The sequence below is a fragment of the Glycine max genome, chromosome 12 (assembly GCF_000004515.6).
Source record: "Glycine max cultivar Williams 82 chromosome 12, Glycine_max_v4.0, whole genome shotgun sequence".
In the NCBI taxonomy this organism is placed as follows: Eukaryota; Viridiplantae; Streptophyta; class Magnoliopsida; order Fabales; family Fabaceae; genus Glycine; species Glycine max.
In genome coordinates, this window is record NC_038248.2 from 39,513,393 (window position 1) to 39,530,700 (window position 17,308).

The 17,308-nt window shown below is 30.5% G+C and overlaps 1 protein-coding gene across 1 annotated transcript; it reads right to left on the reverse strand.

Annotated features, from left to right (window-relative positions):
• Window positions 1–8,504: 8,504 nt before the first annotated feature.
• NAC4 (NAC domain protein NAC4) lies at window positions 8,505–10,534 on the reverse strand. Its single transcript, NM_001251495.2, has 3 exons — window positions 10,219–10,534; window positions 9,852–10,120; window positions 8,505–9,410 (listed from the first exon to the last, which is right to left on the reverse strand). The coding sequence occupies exons 1-3, from the start codon at window positions 10,397–10,399 to the stop codon at window positions 8,823–8,825; spliced, it is 1,038 nt and encodes a 345-aa protein (NP_001238424.2). The 5' UTR covers window positions 10,400–10,534; the 3' UTR covers window positions 8,505–8,822.
• Between the last annotated feature and the right edge of the window lie 6,774 nt (window positions 10,535–17,308).

Consider the following 17,308-nt stretch of genomic DNA (forward strand, 5'->3'; position numbering starts at 1 on the left):
CTACCGCATAATTAAAGCCCCCTGGATCAAATTCCATGGAATTAATGTAATTTGTAAATTGCATTTCGCTTTCATATCCGAAAGATACACTTGAACAGAACAAAGGGGTGATTGGTTATGACTCATCAAGTAGAGCTTATGAAAGGCAATCAAGGTTGAATTAAGAGCATGGTTCTGCCTAGCCTTATATAGAACGTGAGAGAAAACGCAAGTTTAAGGGTTGCTTTCACTAATAGCTGTTTTTAAGTCAAATTTTGCTGACATTGTTTGCAAATGCCGATCAAATTTCCATTTTGTCGAACAAGACAAATTTATAAACAGGACACAAAAGCAAACACCACCACAAATATTTAATTAAGTCACTATGTCGTCTTAGCCATGAAAATGATCCTGTGAACTGCGGAAAATACTATGTCATCTTTTGTGTATTCAAAGCTTTCCTTTTCTTCCTCTCTGTTTAGCATGATAAGGGTTTGTAGGTCCTTAAATTTATTTAATACTTACAATAATAATATGCCCTGGCAGGTTTTAAATCACCATGCATGCACCATTATTGGGCTATAGCTAGCAACTAGCTAGTGATTAGTCACACTAGGTTAAGTTCCAGGTCATGCTTGCATCCATTTTTTGCTAAGTAAGCTCATCATTTCATCATGTATATGGCTATATTTTCGGTGCTTTTTGACCAATTAATGTGCTCTATTGAGAATTACACTTCAAAAAAAACTGTGCTCTATTGAGATATCTAATAATATATGGTATGACGTAAGTTGCACTTACACATGCGTGCATGCTTTTACACATATTTTAGTACTAGGTTTTACAAAGGCTTTGTTTTACTAATTAAATGTTAAATATTCGTCTGATCATGATTATTATTTGGTGTACAAAATGTTTTTTTTGGAATCTATCACCAAATAATAGAGATGTTGATTTACCATGCATGATATACGAAGACAAGTTGGTGACCAATTGAGGATACTTATCATATAATAAGCTTGCAATATTCTCGTCCATGATTAAAAATTTCAAATGTAACGCATTTAAGTATATATCGTCACCTAAATTTACAGACAATTCATATTTGATTCTTAATTATACTTTCGATTAATTTTATTTTCTATACGTGCAAAATACTAAATTTTAACAATTAAACACTAAATTTATTATTTTTTATAAGCAAATTTCATTGAAAAAGTGTAAGAGGCTAGCTAGGTATTCTAATTAACTCTTATATATACAATATGGCATAAGGTCTTTGAGTGGAAAACAACTTTTACAAGTGTTTAAGACACTCCAAAGGACATCCCATCCAGTTTGATGCAAAGGTAATTTATTGTCTCCCAGTGCTTGCAAATTGCAACTATATATACATTCAATTAATATTTGAAGTCCTCACCTTTAATTGCATCAAGTACACATAAGAAATCTCTATGACTACATGATGTGATATTGAAGATAGAAGATCCATTAATTTTTTGACCAAGATTTTCATTCTCAGACATCTACTTCCTTCATGTAAGATTTCCATTATCCCATGCACCAGCCTATATATATCAGACACGTTACTCCTTAATGTTCTCTACTGCTATCTGATTGAAAGGTTCTTTAATTTCGCCTCAACCACAGAATCATCGTATCTTGCTATTAATATTGCTCCCGAAGAAGATCCTAGGTTTAACCTTGAAAATGCCTCCTTCTGCGATCTTCAATCATATATATCAGCATACGTTCTACAATTCAATCGTTGTTGTCGCAACAAGAAAGAAGAAGGGCATTATTCTGATAATAATTGTCAAAAATATATCACTAAGTTCTTAGAGAGTAGTGCGGGGGATTTTAGAAATTCACTCTTAGGACTTAGAAGGACGGGTTTCAAGTTTAATAGTTAAAAATTACCTGACAAAAATTCCAAGCATTTTCTAAATTTGCGTTAATATCCAAATCAAGTTTTTATAGTAAACTGTTTTAATTCCTCTCAATAAATCCAAATATATTAACATTTACACTGTTTTTTATAAAATAAAAAATGAAATGTTTTTATATGTTAGTTAATGATAATAGTGTACATATTAAATATTTAGAATATAATTTAAAAGTATACAAGTGTAAATTTTTTAAAAAGTTGAGCACTTTTGTATTTAGTGGGGCTTATGCTTCGTTGAAAAAGTGTATATATATACAACATTTTTAATATACTCAAATATGAAATTATTACTTATACTAAAACAAGTTGTGTTAGTGGATTAAAATATGCATTTCCAACACTTGAACTTGAAATTTTTTATTAAGCTTAAATGATTTCACGTTAATTGATTCACACGTTTCATAATATCCCGGTGATTTGATCAGAAAGCATATGAACATTTTGGGGGAAATGTGTAAGAAGATAAAATTTGCGAAGAGTTGTCGATAAAATAAAAACAATAAAATTAAAATGATTTCATGTTTTGCTGTCTATATCAGAGCCCCTTAATGGCAAAAGATCGGCCCATCAAATCAAAGTTTTGGGTTTTGATGATGGACCAGAACTACCAAGCTATGTAATGGGCTTTAACAGTCTTGGACATTTTTTGGCTGAGATTATTAGTTCTATAGTAAAAACACGAGGATTCATTTGTACATTTTTTTCTCTTTGCGTCCCTGTTCCATTTTCTTTTATTTTTTTTCTTACAAAAATATCCTTCATAAAAATTAATTTTTGGAACATATATATTTTTCAATATATACACATCTAAAATTAAGCTTCAAATTTTTTTTATTAAATTTTATAAACTAAATTCTGGAGGTGTTAATTTTAACTCTTAGAAATTAATGTTTCAAATTAATAAATTTTAATATTCGTAATGAGGAATGATAAACATCATATTTCTAACTCTTCCCTAAAAAAAATACAATAGTTAAGGAATCTGAATAAATTTAACTAAAGTGTTCAGACATAATAAAACGCAAGAAAAAGGTTCTAATTTAATTAATTTTTTAATTAGGATTGCTCAAAAGTGAAGATGCTTTTGGTCAATCCATGACCACAATATAAATTCTGAGAGTTGTGCGCCAATTGGAGAGAGAGTAGGCAAGGCAACTCTGACTCATCTCATGCGTGAAAATCAAAGTTCAGTTCTACACAAGTAAATGATGCCAAAAGCTTAATGCTTCATTAAATATTGCCATCGGAATATGTTAATTAGTCTCCTAATCCAAAGCACACGCTCTTTTTTAATCATATGAAATATTTATTGGTCTTATTGAAGAGTAATTTTCGTTAAAAATTTTAATTGGTTATTTTTAATAGGATCTTCTCTCATAATTATATCTTTTTTTATAGTTATTTGAATTATTTGCAGGTTTCCTTAATTTACCATGCCGTTAAGCATCCAATAGTTTGCAGAATCAATCAACGGCAAACTCGGAATGAAAAGTAAGTAAAGTGTCTTTATCTTCTTTTAATATCCGAGAGATAAAGTAGAAGAACATAAAGAATATGAACTGCAATGAATGTCATTTGTAGGCTTCCTCATGTCCTACACCTGATTAAAGATAATAAAAAAGTATGACTTAATATTATTTTTATTCTATTATGTTTCAGTTATTTTATTTTAATATATTAAGTTTTAAAAGTTTTATTTTAATTCTTTATATCTTTAAAATGTATCATTTTGATATTTTTTCAATTTTTTATTAAAAACATTAATATTATGTTAATTTTTAAATTTTAAAAAAAAATCAAACTGATACGTTTTAAAAATATAAAAAATGATAATAAATTTTTTAAAATTTAATTTACAAAAAAGTAACTAAAAACATAATAAACACAAACACTAATATCAATAGTAACAGTAGTGTTTGTCCAGCCGATGTTACATGATAATTAATATTATAGAATGATTGGACCATTTCTAATTAGTTGCAAGATAGCAGCAACCAATGCAACACTAAAACAGGTATTCTGCTTAGCGTCGACTAAAACCAATGCTACATTAGAAGATCAATCAAAATGGTATAAAACCAATGTTACATTAGAAGCTAATTCTAAATGATCTAGTGCATTAATTATGCATTAGTTTCAACTTGGATGACGTTAATGTGTAATGAATGCACTTGTGTTAGTTTGGTCAATGCTAAATTTAAATATCGGAAATGCTTCTTGGTACGACCAAGCAAATTTCGCTTTAAAAGTACGAATGCGGCCTTTTTCACCAATCACACGGCTCCCTTCTGCAAATGCTTCTTTTTATGACTCTTTCTATCAAATTAAGTGATTTCGTAAAATTATATATCAAAATTATGTGATAAATGTTTTTTTCCTGTTTTTTTATATTACAAATGCTTTTTTTTAACTTTTTTTTTAGCAAATTAGGTGATTTTGTTTAAACTAGGTGATTTTCAATACTATTTACCTAAGATGAGTAATTTTGACTTATTTTATTGTAATTATAATTAATTTTAAAAAGTTAGTTTTTACATTGGTTACAACTTACAACTTACAACTTACAAGAGATTGTTCTTCCTTGATTATTGAGAATTTTCAGATCGAATTAGAAATTGGTTATTTTATTTTTCTTGAAATTTTAATTGCACATCAATAATTGAATGTTTCATGCGATTCGTGTTATTTGGTTTCGTACCAAATAGCATTGCTGTTTAAATATATAGTCCATCCAGACTCATTTTCCATCTAAAATATTTCACTGTGTCACCATTGTCGTACCATTGTGGTATCTTTGTACACGACTCGTGGCTGCGTTCTTAACATAGAATTAAGGTATGCCTTAAACGTGAAGATTACTATAAATTAAACTATTAATGAATAAATATTGCGTACTGATGTGCAATAATTAATAAAAAGATAAATTTGAGCTTTCTAGCATGAGGGCATGACAGCATTCATGAACCAATATCTAACTGATGATTTTAATAATAGCTGAAAAGGATGCATACCCACAGTCACATATACATGGTGCATGTTTGAACGAATTCAATGATTCTAACGCATATAACTTGCACGTTTCAAATTTGTTTAAAATGGGCGGAAGCAGAAAGCAACTTCAAATGGGCATGCATAGAAAACTGAGAATAAAAGCAAGGTTTAGGCCAATGAGGTGATAATGAGTTTTTAATTTCCAAATGCATTTTTAGTCAAAATGTGTTTAGTTGAAATAAAATTGAAACAATTTTTAACACAATTTTAAAACTCTTTAATTTTACATTCATTTTTAAAAAATAATTGTAAAATTGATTTTTATTTAAATAAAAAAATACATTTTTCGTATCTTTGATGGTAGTTCTTGTCATCCCCACCAATACCACAACTAGCATGTCATCACACAACATCATCATCATTGTTATCATCATTATTATTGTCATGTTGCTGATGTTACTACTATCACCACTGACACTATCGATGCTACCACTTTTATCAGTATTATCATTGTCACTATTACTATTATCATTATCACTACAAATATCATTATTATCTTCACTTGTTTTGTATTCATCATTATCGTCACTACCATATAAATACTTTTAAATTGATTTTAATTGGATAAGAAATTTTTTAACTAATTTATTTTGAAACTTAAATTAGAAAAAAATACTAATTTTAAAACTAAAAATACCCTAAACTAAAAACTAATTTTTAAAAATTATAGCCTAGTTGTAGTTTAAAATTTTTTAAAACTTGCAACTAATTATCACCCGAGATTCAATTAGACTCATTTGATCTTTATAGTTATAAAAAATTTCTTTTAGTTTCTATGTTTTAAAATATCACATTTTAGTCTTATATATATGTTCTATTTTTAGTTTATTGTTTTTTTCTTAAGGACTAAAAGAAATTAAAATGATATATGTAAAGGTTAAAAATAATGAAAATCATATATGTATGAATTAAAAAGAAATGTTTTTAAGTATATTTTGAGAGTATAAGAAAAGTTTGTATAACTATAAAAATCACATAATTGTTAAATCTAAAAGGAATAACGGGAAAAACAAAAACAACTTTTGGTAAACGAAAAAAAGACAAGAAAAAAACTGTCACGTTTAAATCACGTGAAAGAAACGAGACGTAGAATCAGAATTACCACCTAATCTCCCTCGCAAGTGATTGACAGCTTCACAATAGGGGTCAGATCAATCCGTTTTAGCCCGTTAAAATATTTTAAATTATCATATATATATATATCAGTAAATTGATATATAACTTTTTTTAAAATACTAATAACGATAATCCCTGACAAAATAAAAAAGAAACCAAAGAATGATCCTATATAAGATTCTATATATATATATATATATATATATATATATATATATCTGACTGGCAATGATGAAATCCAATACCAATTTCAAGTATTGATTTGAAACGTAGTCAAAATTCAAACATGGGTTTACTCACTGCTCAGAAACCCGAAACCTGGTACAATAATAACAACGTGATACTTATCTTGTGTTTGTGGTACTACGTTTGACTGTTCGTTCATACATGCATTCGTGTTTGGTCATGGTGCTGCCGGCTGCTGTCAGTGAGACTCTACCTTACTATGGTAAAAACATTACAAACAAAAATACTAATCTATACATTTTGATTTTTATTACATTTTCTCTCTTTCTATTTAGTCTCTGTTTTTTCCTTTCTTTATTAAAATATGCCCATAAGAAAAATAAACAAATTTAAGTGTGAAAATAACCTTATTAGTAAATTGCATATAACTGTTGTGTATATTTATGGTTAGCAGATAAGATGCTTATCTGTCCTCTTTTGTCGAATATGACAGTCCCACTTGGTTTTATCCCTTTCTAACCCGTGGGATGGGAGAACACACTTGTTGATCAATATTATTTTTTCTTTAGTTTTTTTTTTATTAATATTCTAGATAAAGAATTGACACATTTTATGACGTGACGTGTAAAATTAATGCTTTATCTAAAGTGTGTGTATTTCTTCAAAATTATTTTTAAAAATATTTACTTTTTAATAATTTTTTAAAAAATATTTTTTCTTAAAAAATTAAACTCAAGCAAATTAACTTGTATTAAGAGTATATTTGACTAAATAATTTTGTGAGTTTAATAAGGATATACTCCATATAAAGAAATTTTATACTATTATTTAATTATAAATCACTGCTGATATAATTTTTAAAATAATTATCATAAAAATTAATAAATAAATTTATATATACAATAAAGTAACAAAATAATGATATAAAATTATTTTATACCAATGTATTTATTATTTTTTCTAATGTTATAAATATTCATTTAACAAGTTTCTATTCAATAAAAAAATTATTTATCTAGGAACAATAAAACTCTCTATTCAAAACTCGGGTGGTTGACTTGGGGTTATGATCTGCTTGTTGAAATTGCTATGGTCGAGTATCACTTATACTCTTCTCTTCAGTCAATATAATTTTCTTTGCTGATAATTTTTCTTTTCTATTTGAATATTTAACCTAACTAATAACTAAATACCTAGACAAATAGTTTTAATTTTAGATTCCTTTCAAAATTTGCTCCTTTTTTTTTTAATCTGAGAGACAGAAAGTGAGCCTTAAAAATGCTATTCCATTTCATTGTTGCTCTCCATACTTTCAGGCTAATCTTTTTCGCTTTTATGCGAATGATATTTGAAGATTTTGTGTTTGCTCTCTTCCAAGTCCATCCAACTAGCTTCTAAAATATGTATTTTTCCAAGGTGCACCTGTCATTCAATTATCAATTTGCTGCTGGTCCCATCTCATTGTTGCAGAAGTGGAATAAAATTAAACAGTTGGTGAGTTCTAGATTGTATAGTTCAAACAAATGATTTTCTTTTACCCTTTTTATTTGAAAAAAGAAAACACTAGAACGAAAATTAACCTTGTTTAATTTCCACTTGTTAAATAAAAACTTGATTACATTACTTTTTTAACTTACTACTACAAATACCATTCTGTTCTCATGTTCAACAATTCTGCAGTCAAATGTTTTTTCTTTTGTTTTTCCGAAATGTCAATTTACTCGTCCATGAACTTTTCTTCAATTAATTAGATCGGTCTCTTTTTTTTTTCGTGAAGTACTTTTCCCTCTCTAAAACCATTTTCTTTATTCCTCTGCATGAAATCGTCAAAATACTGGTAAGAAAAAAAAAGGAAACGGCCACTTGACTTTCGAATTTCATTTACGCACACAGAAGTTTAATATACGATCCTTATCACTTTCTTTCTCATATTGGCAATGCGCCTACCTTCCCAAATTGGGATCACACTATCAACGGTGACTCATTTTACACGTGCAAAAAACACGTAACATATTAATAAAAATACCCTATATAGGTTTTTAGTTTTTTTTTTATGCGTAAATCGAATAAATCAATTATAGGATTAGGATTTATAATAACTTATATCTCCTATTCAACCAAATGAATCAAATGTCTTTTCTAATGAGTTGCATTTCTTTAGGTACTTTAGTTGGTTAACAAAGTAATATCAAGATTGGAATTATTTAACGAAACCTAACATATAGTAAAAAAAATTCTTGCTGTTCATTTGAAGTACAAATGTGATTCATGTGGCTGAGTAAGGGCTTGTGTGGGCCGAAAACTACGTCGTAACAAATTAAAATGGTCCCGTCATTGCTTTATCTCGTGGATTGGTTCATTGAACGTTTGTATACCCTACATCTTTAGCTGAAAATGAGGACCAAAATTTTCACCTTCTTCTTCTTCTTCTTCTTCCCTTTTCTAAAGGATTAATCTAAAACCCCCACGAGTTAAGCCCAAAGAATCCCCCACCTATTTACCGATTTAAAAGATTACTACTATTATTAATCGATAACAGGGTTCAATTCCTGAACCCGAACCCCACCGGTTGAACCGGGTACTTAAACCCAGACGTGTCAACCGAATTCTGAAACCCCTGTGTGAAATCATTCTGAAGAAACCAGGAATTGTTCTGGACCCGTTGGTTTCTCACGCCGCTTTGCACCTCTTCCTCCATCTTTTGCGGAACTGACGTGCCCACATGGCATAACGTAGGGACATAGAGGTCATTGCACGCGTTGTAGTTCACCATGCCTTGCGTCTGGTCCTGCACCAATTGATTATGATTATTATTCCCCGATACGAAATCAACGACCGAATTCAGAACCGAAGGGTTGGTCCAATCCAGTAACCCCCCTTCACCCAAGTTCTGAACATTGACCTTCTCCTCGTGCTGCTGTTGCTGCAGCGTGTTGACACGTGGCATCGGGAAACACCGTTCATCAATCGCTGGCAGCGATTCCAGAACGTCGTCGAGTTGTGACGAAGAAGAGGAAGAGGAACCGTTGCTGTATTGAGTGTGCTCGTTGCTCGGAACGACGCCGTTTTGCACCGCCTTCTGTGCACTCGAGTTCTTCTTGTAGATACGACACAGAACCCAGTCATCAAGCTGCATCATCAATAAAACATTGAAATTAGTTAAAGGTATAATAATTAAGAAACAGAGGACGTTAATGATATAAAATCATTTATGATCATGCCGAGCTTAATTAATATATCCAATGTTCAATTTCAATGCTTCCCACCTTTATTCAATTAACAAAAAGCAAATTTTCAGTTCAAATTAAGTGAATTCGAAAGCATCATATAAAATCGATGATACTGGTGTGACGTTAAGTAAAACGATTGAACTTGATTAAATTAATGAAAATATGCATGTGTGAATGCACTTATGTATTATAGTTGTAAAGGAAAATTTAAGATTGGAAAATAAGAAATGGAGGAGCCATTGAAAGTTTAAATCTTCCGTTAATAAAAACTAATAATACTAAAAAAGATAAAAAAATTAACTTTTATTGATAGAAAAAATGTACTGTAGCTGTGTATATACCTTGGTGCCGGTGTTTTTTCGGGAAGAGTCGAGGAGGCGATACTCGTGCATGATCCAATTGGTTTTGGTGCCTTTGGGGGCTTTGCCAATGTAGAAAACGAGGGCTTTTTTTATGCCAACTTTTCTACCTTCGGTGGTGATGATCTTGTCGGTTCCGGTGGCTTTCCAATAACCCGACCCGGCTACTCTGTTGGGTCGGGACCCGTTAGGGTATTTCCTGTCTCTAGGGCTGAAAAAGTACCACTCTTTCTCACCGAAAATCGCCTTACCTGCAAAAATTAATCAATCAAATTTATTCAATTCAGAACAAAGTAATTAACATTTTAAAAAAATAAATGGAGATGGGTGAGTGAGTGGGTTGAATTACTTGGAAGAACCCATGGGTCGAACTTGTACAAATCAATTTCAGCAATGATTGGAAGAGAGAAATGGTGGCCAGCGACCTTGCGGCATAGATACTGAACGAGGAGCTCCTCGTCGGTGGGGTAAAACCGAAAACCAGGAGGCAAACTCAATTGGGAAAGAGGGTCTTTCTCTGGAACTCCCATTTTTTCAAAAACACAATTTCGATCTTCAAAGAAGAAGGTGCAAGGAAGAATGAACAGAACCACCGGTGATGAAGAAGAAGAAGAAGAAGATGAAGTAGCAGGGAAATGTTTTTGTTTTCTTTTTTTTTTTCTTTCTCAGAAAACGGTAGACATGGGTCGTTATTTATAGCCAACACATGGGCTGAGATAAGTACGGTTATCTTTGTCTTACTGTTGGACGGGTGGGACCCACTTGAGTTACTCTCCTCTTAGAGTTCACCACGTGTCCTCAACAAAAAAAAAAAGCATGCAGACACTCGAGCTTATCTGGTTCCGATACGGTACCCGTCGCGTTCGGTAGGTTCATTGCACGTAGCCGAAAACGTAAAAGTAAAAAAAAAATAAAAATAAAGAGTAAATAAAACTAGTACTTTGTTCATTCAATGATTACAACAAAAAGAGAAAAAAAAAAAAAAAAAACCACGCCGGGTTGAGTCATACGCGTGAAAGTTTAAAACCCTAATTAATTTTAGGCTATCAAAAATTTGTTTTATTGCATGCGTTTGGCAAATTGCAATATTGTCAATTTGTTGAATTTTAAATATTTATGATATTACTATTAGTAAAAGTATGATTAGATAAGTAAGAGATGATGAATTTAATTCTATTGAACAGAATGGACAAATTGAGCTAAGCGATCCCAACATAAAACATTATTCATAGAGGTAATTATTCCTTCAACTTGAGAAATTTTCTTTTAAAAAAACACTGACTAAACAAGATTTTAAATACTTTTTTTAAGTAATTCCTATCCGTACGCATGAAACACGTGCCCTTTGCTACAAATCGACATTGGATCATTTGGGCAACTCCCTTCAGCTATGTATATATTTGGAAATTGTTATGAACAATTAAAATATGTTAAACATAACAAGATGAAATAATCTTTAAATAAATCTTAATTAGTGCTTTAATTAATGAATTAAAAATAAATTTTCTATTAAAAAATATTATTAATATGATTATGTTATTATAGTATAATTATCAGTGCATCTATAATAAAAAAAAGGTATCATGAATCTGATTTGATATGTTAAAGTAATATTTACCGCAGTCTCAATTATTTCTTACTGTTTATGCTTTTATTTAAAAGAGAAGCCAACGAGTCATTTTCTGACACGTGTTAATCATCATACATGCTCATTGTTCTAGAAACCGATTTCCATCCAGTATCCACTATTATCCAGTTTCTGTCATATACAATTGTGTGGGATCACTTTTTTTTTCTTATTCTCTAAAAAAAAGTGATATATTTGGGACGAAATCATTTTTCACGCGCGAGTTTAAACCACGTCGGCACAAGGTCCAAGTAGGGTTTGCGGGAAGGGTGTACACGTGCGGGCACGTGTCCATGTGAGAGATTAAGAGTTAGGCTAGAATTTTGTCACAACCGGTAACAGAGAAAAGGAAAGCAGCATAAAGAAAAGCTCGTGCGGTGGTTGCTTCCACCGTTGGACACATGCCCCCTCCCTTTGTTTTTTCGTGCCTCTCTTTTTAATCTGCTTATTATTTAGGTGTTTCTTTCACTCATCAACCTCCAGCTGCACGCTTACAAGTATGAAATGTAATATAGGTATGGGTGTGGCTTTCAAGGTTTTGGGTCGTTTTCCAAGAAAAGATAGGGTGGTGATGTGGCTAGTCAAGGTCAAAAATATTATCATAGAGTAGTGTGAATTGTATAAGGAAAGGTTGAATTTCATGAAAATGATTACAATTATATGAATTAGGGTTTAATTTATTCTATTGAAACACATATTTATATTTAATGTTGGATTATATCTCGAACAAGAATATTTTTGGAGGAAGAAATTTGTGGGGGAAAAAGTGATGTGAATTTTAGATTTGTTTGTAATTCACTGGCGATGATTCTAGCTTCTTCCTTGATTGGTGACGTAGTAGAGTTTTATGAACGTGGATTAGAGATAGGGAAGGGAACAAATTAGTGATCGGCATGTGTTTGGTGGTGTTGTGTATTAATTTAGTCAAGATACAAAATGTAAAAGAACACAAAAAAATAATGTGACGTGAAGGGGTTCGGTGTAATGTCAATGGTGATGTATGATTGTGTTTGTGAGTGGATTTGTGAACACGACGGTGGCGGTATTTTGACAAGTATACTATAGCATGAGAGATTAATTGTGTGGTTGACACTTAAACAAATAATATGAAAATGTTGAAGATTGCAATAAAGAGGCACTTGGGTCAATAGGGTGTTACTAATTGAGAGTTTATATGGTTATCCTTATAATTTGGGGGTTAATATTGTTAATTTTTAACCAATTAAATAATATTTCAGTTTCTTATTAATTATTTTTTATTTTTTAAAATTAATCCTTGATTATTACTTTAAAAATTATAATTTTTTAAATTAAAAAATATGATTAAAGATAATTTTAGAATTTGAATCTTAAAATCTTTTTAATTATTTTTAACATTTTTTTTATAAAACCTATGCTTAACAAATAAAAAACAAATTCAATTCTAAACCTCAAAAGAGTTTTCTTTTATAAAAATATATTAAAAATAACTAAAAAATTTTAGGATTTAAACTTCTAATATTATCTTTAATTTAAAAAATAATAATTAAGAACTAATTTAAAAAACAAAAAAATAATTAATAAAAATATCACATATAATTTGATTGATTAAAAAATTAACAATATTAAAACTCCTAAAATTATTGAGAAACCATAGAAATTCTCGTTATTACTTTTGTGTTATTGTGATGGGAATTGGCCTTTGCCACGTTTACATTCGAAGTAAGAGGTGGCTTCAGTTTAATGGTTAATGAAGCTAAAGAGTAGAAAGGTTCGGGTTCAGAGAAAATGGACCAGCAATATGAAGAGGGAACAACGATTCTAGCACCTACCACTCTTTTGTTAATTTCGTTTTTACAAATGAAAACATTTACTACTAGGCATAAAGTATTTAATTAATGCGATTTTGTCTTAATTGCTTAAAAGTGTTAAAATTCAAATTGCTTCAATTCTCTTACAAGATATTGCTAATTAATCACCTTTTTCCCCTGCCCCCTTCTTGCATACTTCCTTTGTATAACTTGACTAGTATATGTAAGGAAAATTCGTACCGCCTGTGATTTTGACGAGTTTATTCAATTTCTAGTTTTTACCAGAAGCTTAGTCAATTATTCAATGGCATTTTCCCCTTTAATTTCTCGCATAAATTAAGTTTGTTTGTTTCTCTTCAGAAATAGTCTTTGGTATATACATTATTTATACTCGCTCGGTTTATTATAAAGTAGCCTTTTAATTATATTATTTTTATTTGGTGATATACTTTAAGTTTACATAATCTAAAAAGACAATTTTATATGGAAGACTACTAAATTTGGTATTGTGATAACACAGAAGTCGATCTTTTTTATTTTTCTTTTCTTTTTAGCCGTGACTGAATCCATTTAGAATTCTAAAATGGGGTGATCATGTCAAACTTTACCTTCGTTAACATCACGTGCATAATGAAGGTCTTGGCCAAAGGCCAGAAAAGAGAAAGGAAAAAGAAAAACACACGATCGAGTGATAGTTGTACTACTTCATTATCGTCGAATTTGCCTTTTGATATAAAAAAAAAAAAAAAACAGACTTTTCTCTCTTGTAATGTATAATATTCATAACTATCAAGTGATGAGCGATAATATTAAGTTATTTTTTACAAGTAAAGAATATAATCAAAAGAGTACAAGGATGTTTCTTCAACAATAATACACTTAAGAGGATATATGAATACAGTCAAGAGGACTATCAATTGTAGAAAAGTCAAGTACTCCTTTTTCTGCATTGCCTACTCTTCTGGTCAAGGAAATTTTCTAGAGTTCAATATGAAGATTAATGTTTATGACCAATTCATTTAAGTGTTTTTTATTTGTCTCTTTGGTGTAATTGAGAGGTATGTTTTCTGCCCGAGAAACGATTACTCCATCATGCATATGAGGTTAGGTTTTTGTTTGGTCCCTAGAAGGTAAACAAGACTAAAATGAATTCAATCTCTAATATCAACCATGAACTGGGAGTGTACATCTACTAAGAATAAAAAATCAAGATCAAGATCTTAGCTTGACAGGTTCAGCAATGAGCAATTAAGCAAAAGTGGTTGAATAGCACATGCATGGACAATTATATTGGAAAAAAAAGGAAGTTCCTAGTGACAAGTTATGCTGAAGGAAATAATCAGTATTGTCAGCATATTTTTTTTTAATCAATCAGTGGCTTCTAGGGATTATTTATTATTAAAGGTTAATTGAAAGTTGAAACTAACAGAAGCAAACCTTTTAGAATACTATTGCAACGATCTTATATTATTTAAATCAACAAGAAAAGAAAAACTACTCAAAAAGGAAGAATAAATGAAAATATCTTGGTACCTTGAAAAACGAAGCACTTAAAATTGATTAAAAAATCCGGGAAGTGAAATAGAGTAACAGACAAATCAACACACAACATGATGTTTCCTTTTTTCTTTTCGTGCATATGGCTAAGAACAACAAACGATCGAATATAGGCAGAGAGTTGATGTCTGAATGCAGCTAGCATGCATGCAACAAGTAACTGATTTTGTTAATTAGGCTTGTTAGTGTAACGTGTGGCATGACACGCATTAATTAACTGTGTCCTATTTTGTGTTCTGTAGGCACCAAACTATCTATATAGATAAACGTCAACATGGTGGCTCGCCAAACCTGAGAGTTCAAGCATAAGTTTTTTGACTCAGGCCTAACCTAAAACTAAAACTAGTAATCAACCTGCTTCTTGACATGCAACTTCGTTCAAATGGAAAGCCAAACCCGAAAGCTCGCACACAAACTATACTTTTTAATACATCAACGTGCTTTAACATATAATTGGGCGGCCAATGCTCGTTTAGATTTTTATTTATGCCTATCCATATTAATTTTTAATCTTTAGATATGTTGGGATGAAAATAGGTCAATGAAATATCAGCAACCAGCATAAAGTTTGGCTTGTTTTTTAAAAAATACTCTTTTTTAAACAATACCAATATAACTTACACTAATTATTACATAATTTAATAATTTTAAATTAAATAATTTTATTTCAAAATTCATTATTGAATTAAAAGTTCTTCATAGATAAATCACATCTACCAAATTTTATATTAATAGAAAACTATTTCATATCTTAATCAATACTACAAAAGTTACTTTTGGCGGCTATTTAATAACAATAAACTAATTGCCAGTAAATAATTATTAAAACCAATTCTTTTACCAACTACTAAATATTAGCCAGTAAAAAGTATGCTTTAAATGACAATATTGATAATTATCCTTGAAAATGAATAATAACTCACGTAATGTATATTGACTAATAAGTAAGATTGTAATAAAGATTATTTTTTGTTCTTCTAAAGATCATTATTTTTTATTTTCTTTTGTTCACCTCCTGAGTTATATACAATGCAATCGTTACAGTGTGAAAGATCTGCAACACCTTCTCTCGCTTTGATTCAGTGGTTGTCATTGTCCTCTGCCTTTAGATCTGTCATCTTCTCTTCCGACGTTGCAGAAAGCGATGGACAACCCCGAAATTGACACGCACGTGTTGAATTTGCTAGTTTTGAGTAGAAAGAAACGATCGACAGCACGATTCGCTCTTGATTCTTGAATCCAAAAGTTCATGAGTTTGTGTTCTGTATGAAGTTATGGAGAAAGTCAAGTCCCTTGAAGCAATGAAGTTGAAGTTGATGGGTAACAACTACTTTCTAGAAACCAAGACAGATTATCCATGATGCCTTATTCTATCTTTTGGAGACAAAATAAGACATCATTGATAGTAGGTCATGATTTCTGAATAGTTATTACCCCACCAACATCAACTTCATTACTTCAAGGGGCTTGATTTTGTCCATAGCTTCATACACACAGAATACAAAACATGCACTTTAAGATACCCAACATATAAACAATCATATCATTTAATATCTGCGAAGCATCAAATGTTTCACTAGTTCAATGAATCAATGTCCAAACTACCCCAAATGTATAATATCTTCAACAATCCTTAGGTTTAAACAATAGAGACCACACATACATGCACCTAGTGTTTCCATATGTGAATCTTCTAAGTGAATCAATTCAATGAGCTAATTTACAAAACTACTCGTATTACTTGCCTTAGTTGCCAGGTAAGATTCACACATACAACTTTAACAAATCAAATTGTTCTAGCCATACCCTAATCAACATATCCATTCTTTTCAAATCCCATATGATCCCATTAGATAAACCATTTCCAAAGTCAATTTTAGTTAAATTAAACACAACCCTAAGTAAACTCAACAATAATTTACCACCACAAGTAAAAAAGAACACATATCAGTGTTTCAATTAGATTAGACAACAAAAAATAAGACAAGCTAGCAATTCCAGAGAGAAAAATGGTGATTGAAATGAGCATGAGAAATAGCGAAGTGTGCATGTCTGCGTGCTTTATATATGTTTAAAATGTGGGTAGGTCTTGAACCACTTGATATCTCTTCATGATCAATCATTTAGATCAAAATCAAGCTATAACAACATTTTTATGGAAAATGCTAATGAAAATATGCATGTTCTATGTAGGTGCATGCAATATTAGATATTTTTTCTTTTTGTCATATGATACTAGTACAGAATATCTATCAACTTTATTTATGACTAATCTTTATCGAAAAATTTAACTAATCACTTTTGATGGATTTTTTTTTTCAATTATGTTTTTTTCATTTAAAAGATTCAAATTTGAGATATTACTTAAAAAAACTGGGTTTATGACCCTTCAAACCAATAACTTCTTAGCAACATCATATATCTCCTACCTTACATCTTTTTAGTCAATCTTCTTAACTATGCGA

Coding starts and splice junctions, on each gene's coding strand:
- NAC4 (NM_001251495.2), bottom strand. CDS start 10,399: ATGGGAGTTCCAGAGAAAGACCCTCTTTCCCAATTGAGTTTGCCTCCT. Junction 10,121..10,218: donor CGACCCATGGGTTCTTCCAA/GTAATTCAACCC, acceptor TAATTTTTGCAG/GTAAGGCGATTTTCGGTGAG. Junction 9,411..9,851: donor GAAAAAACACCGGCACCAAG/GTATATACACAG, acceptor TTGATGATGCAG/CTTGATGACTGGGTTCTGTG.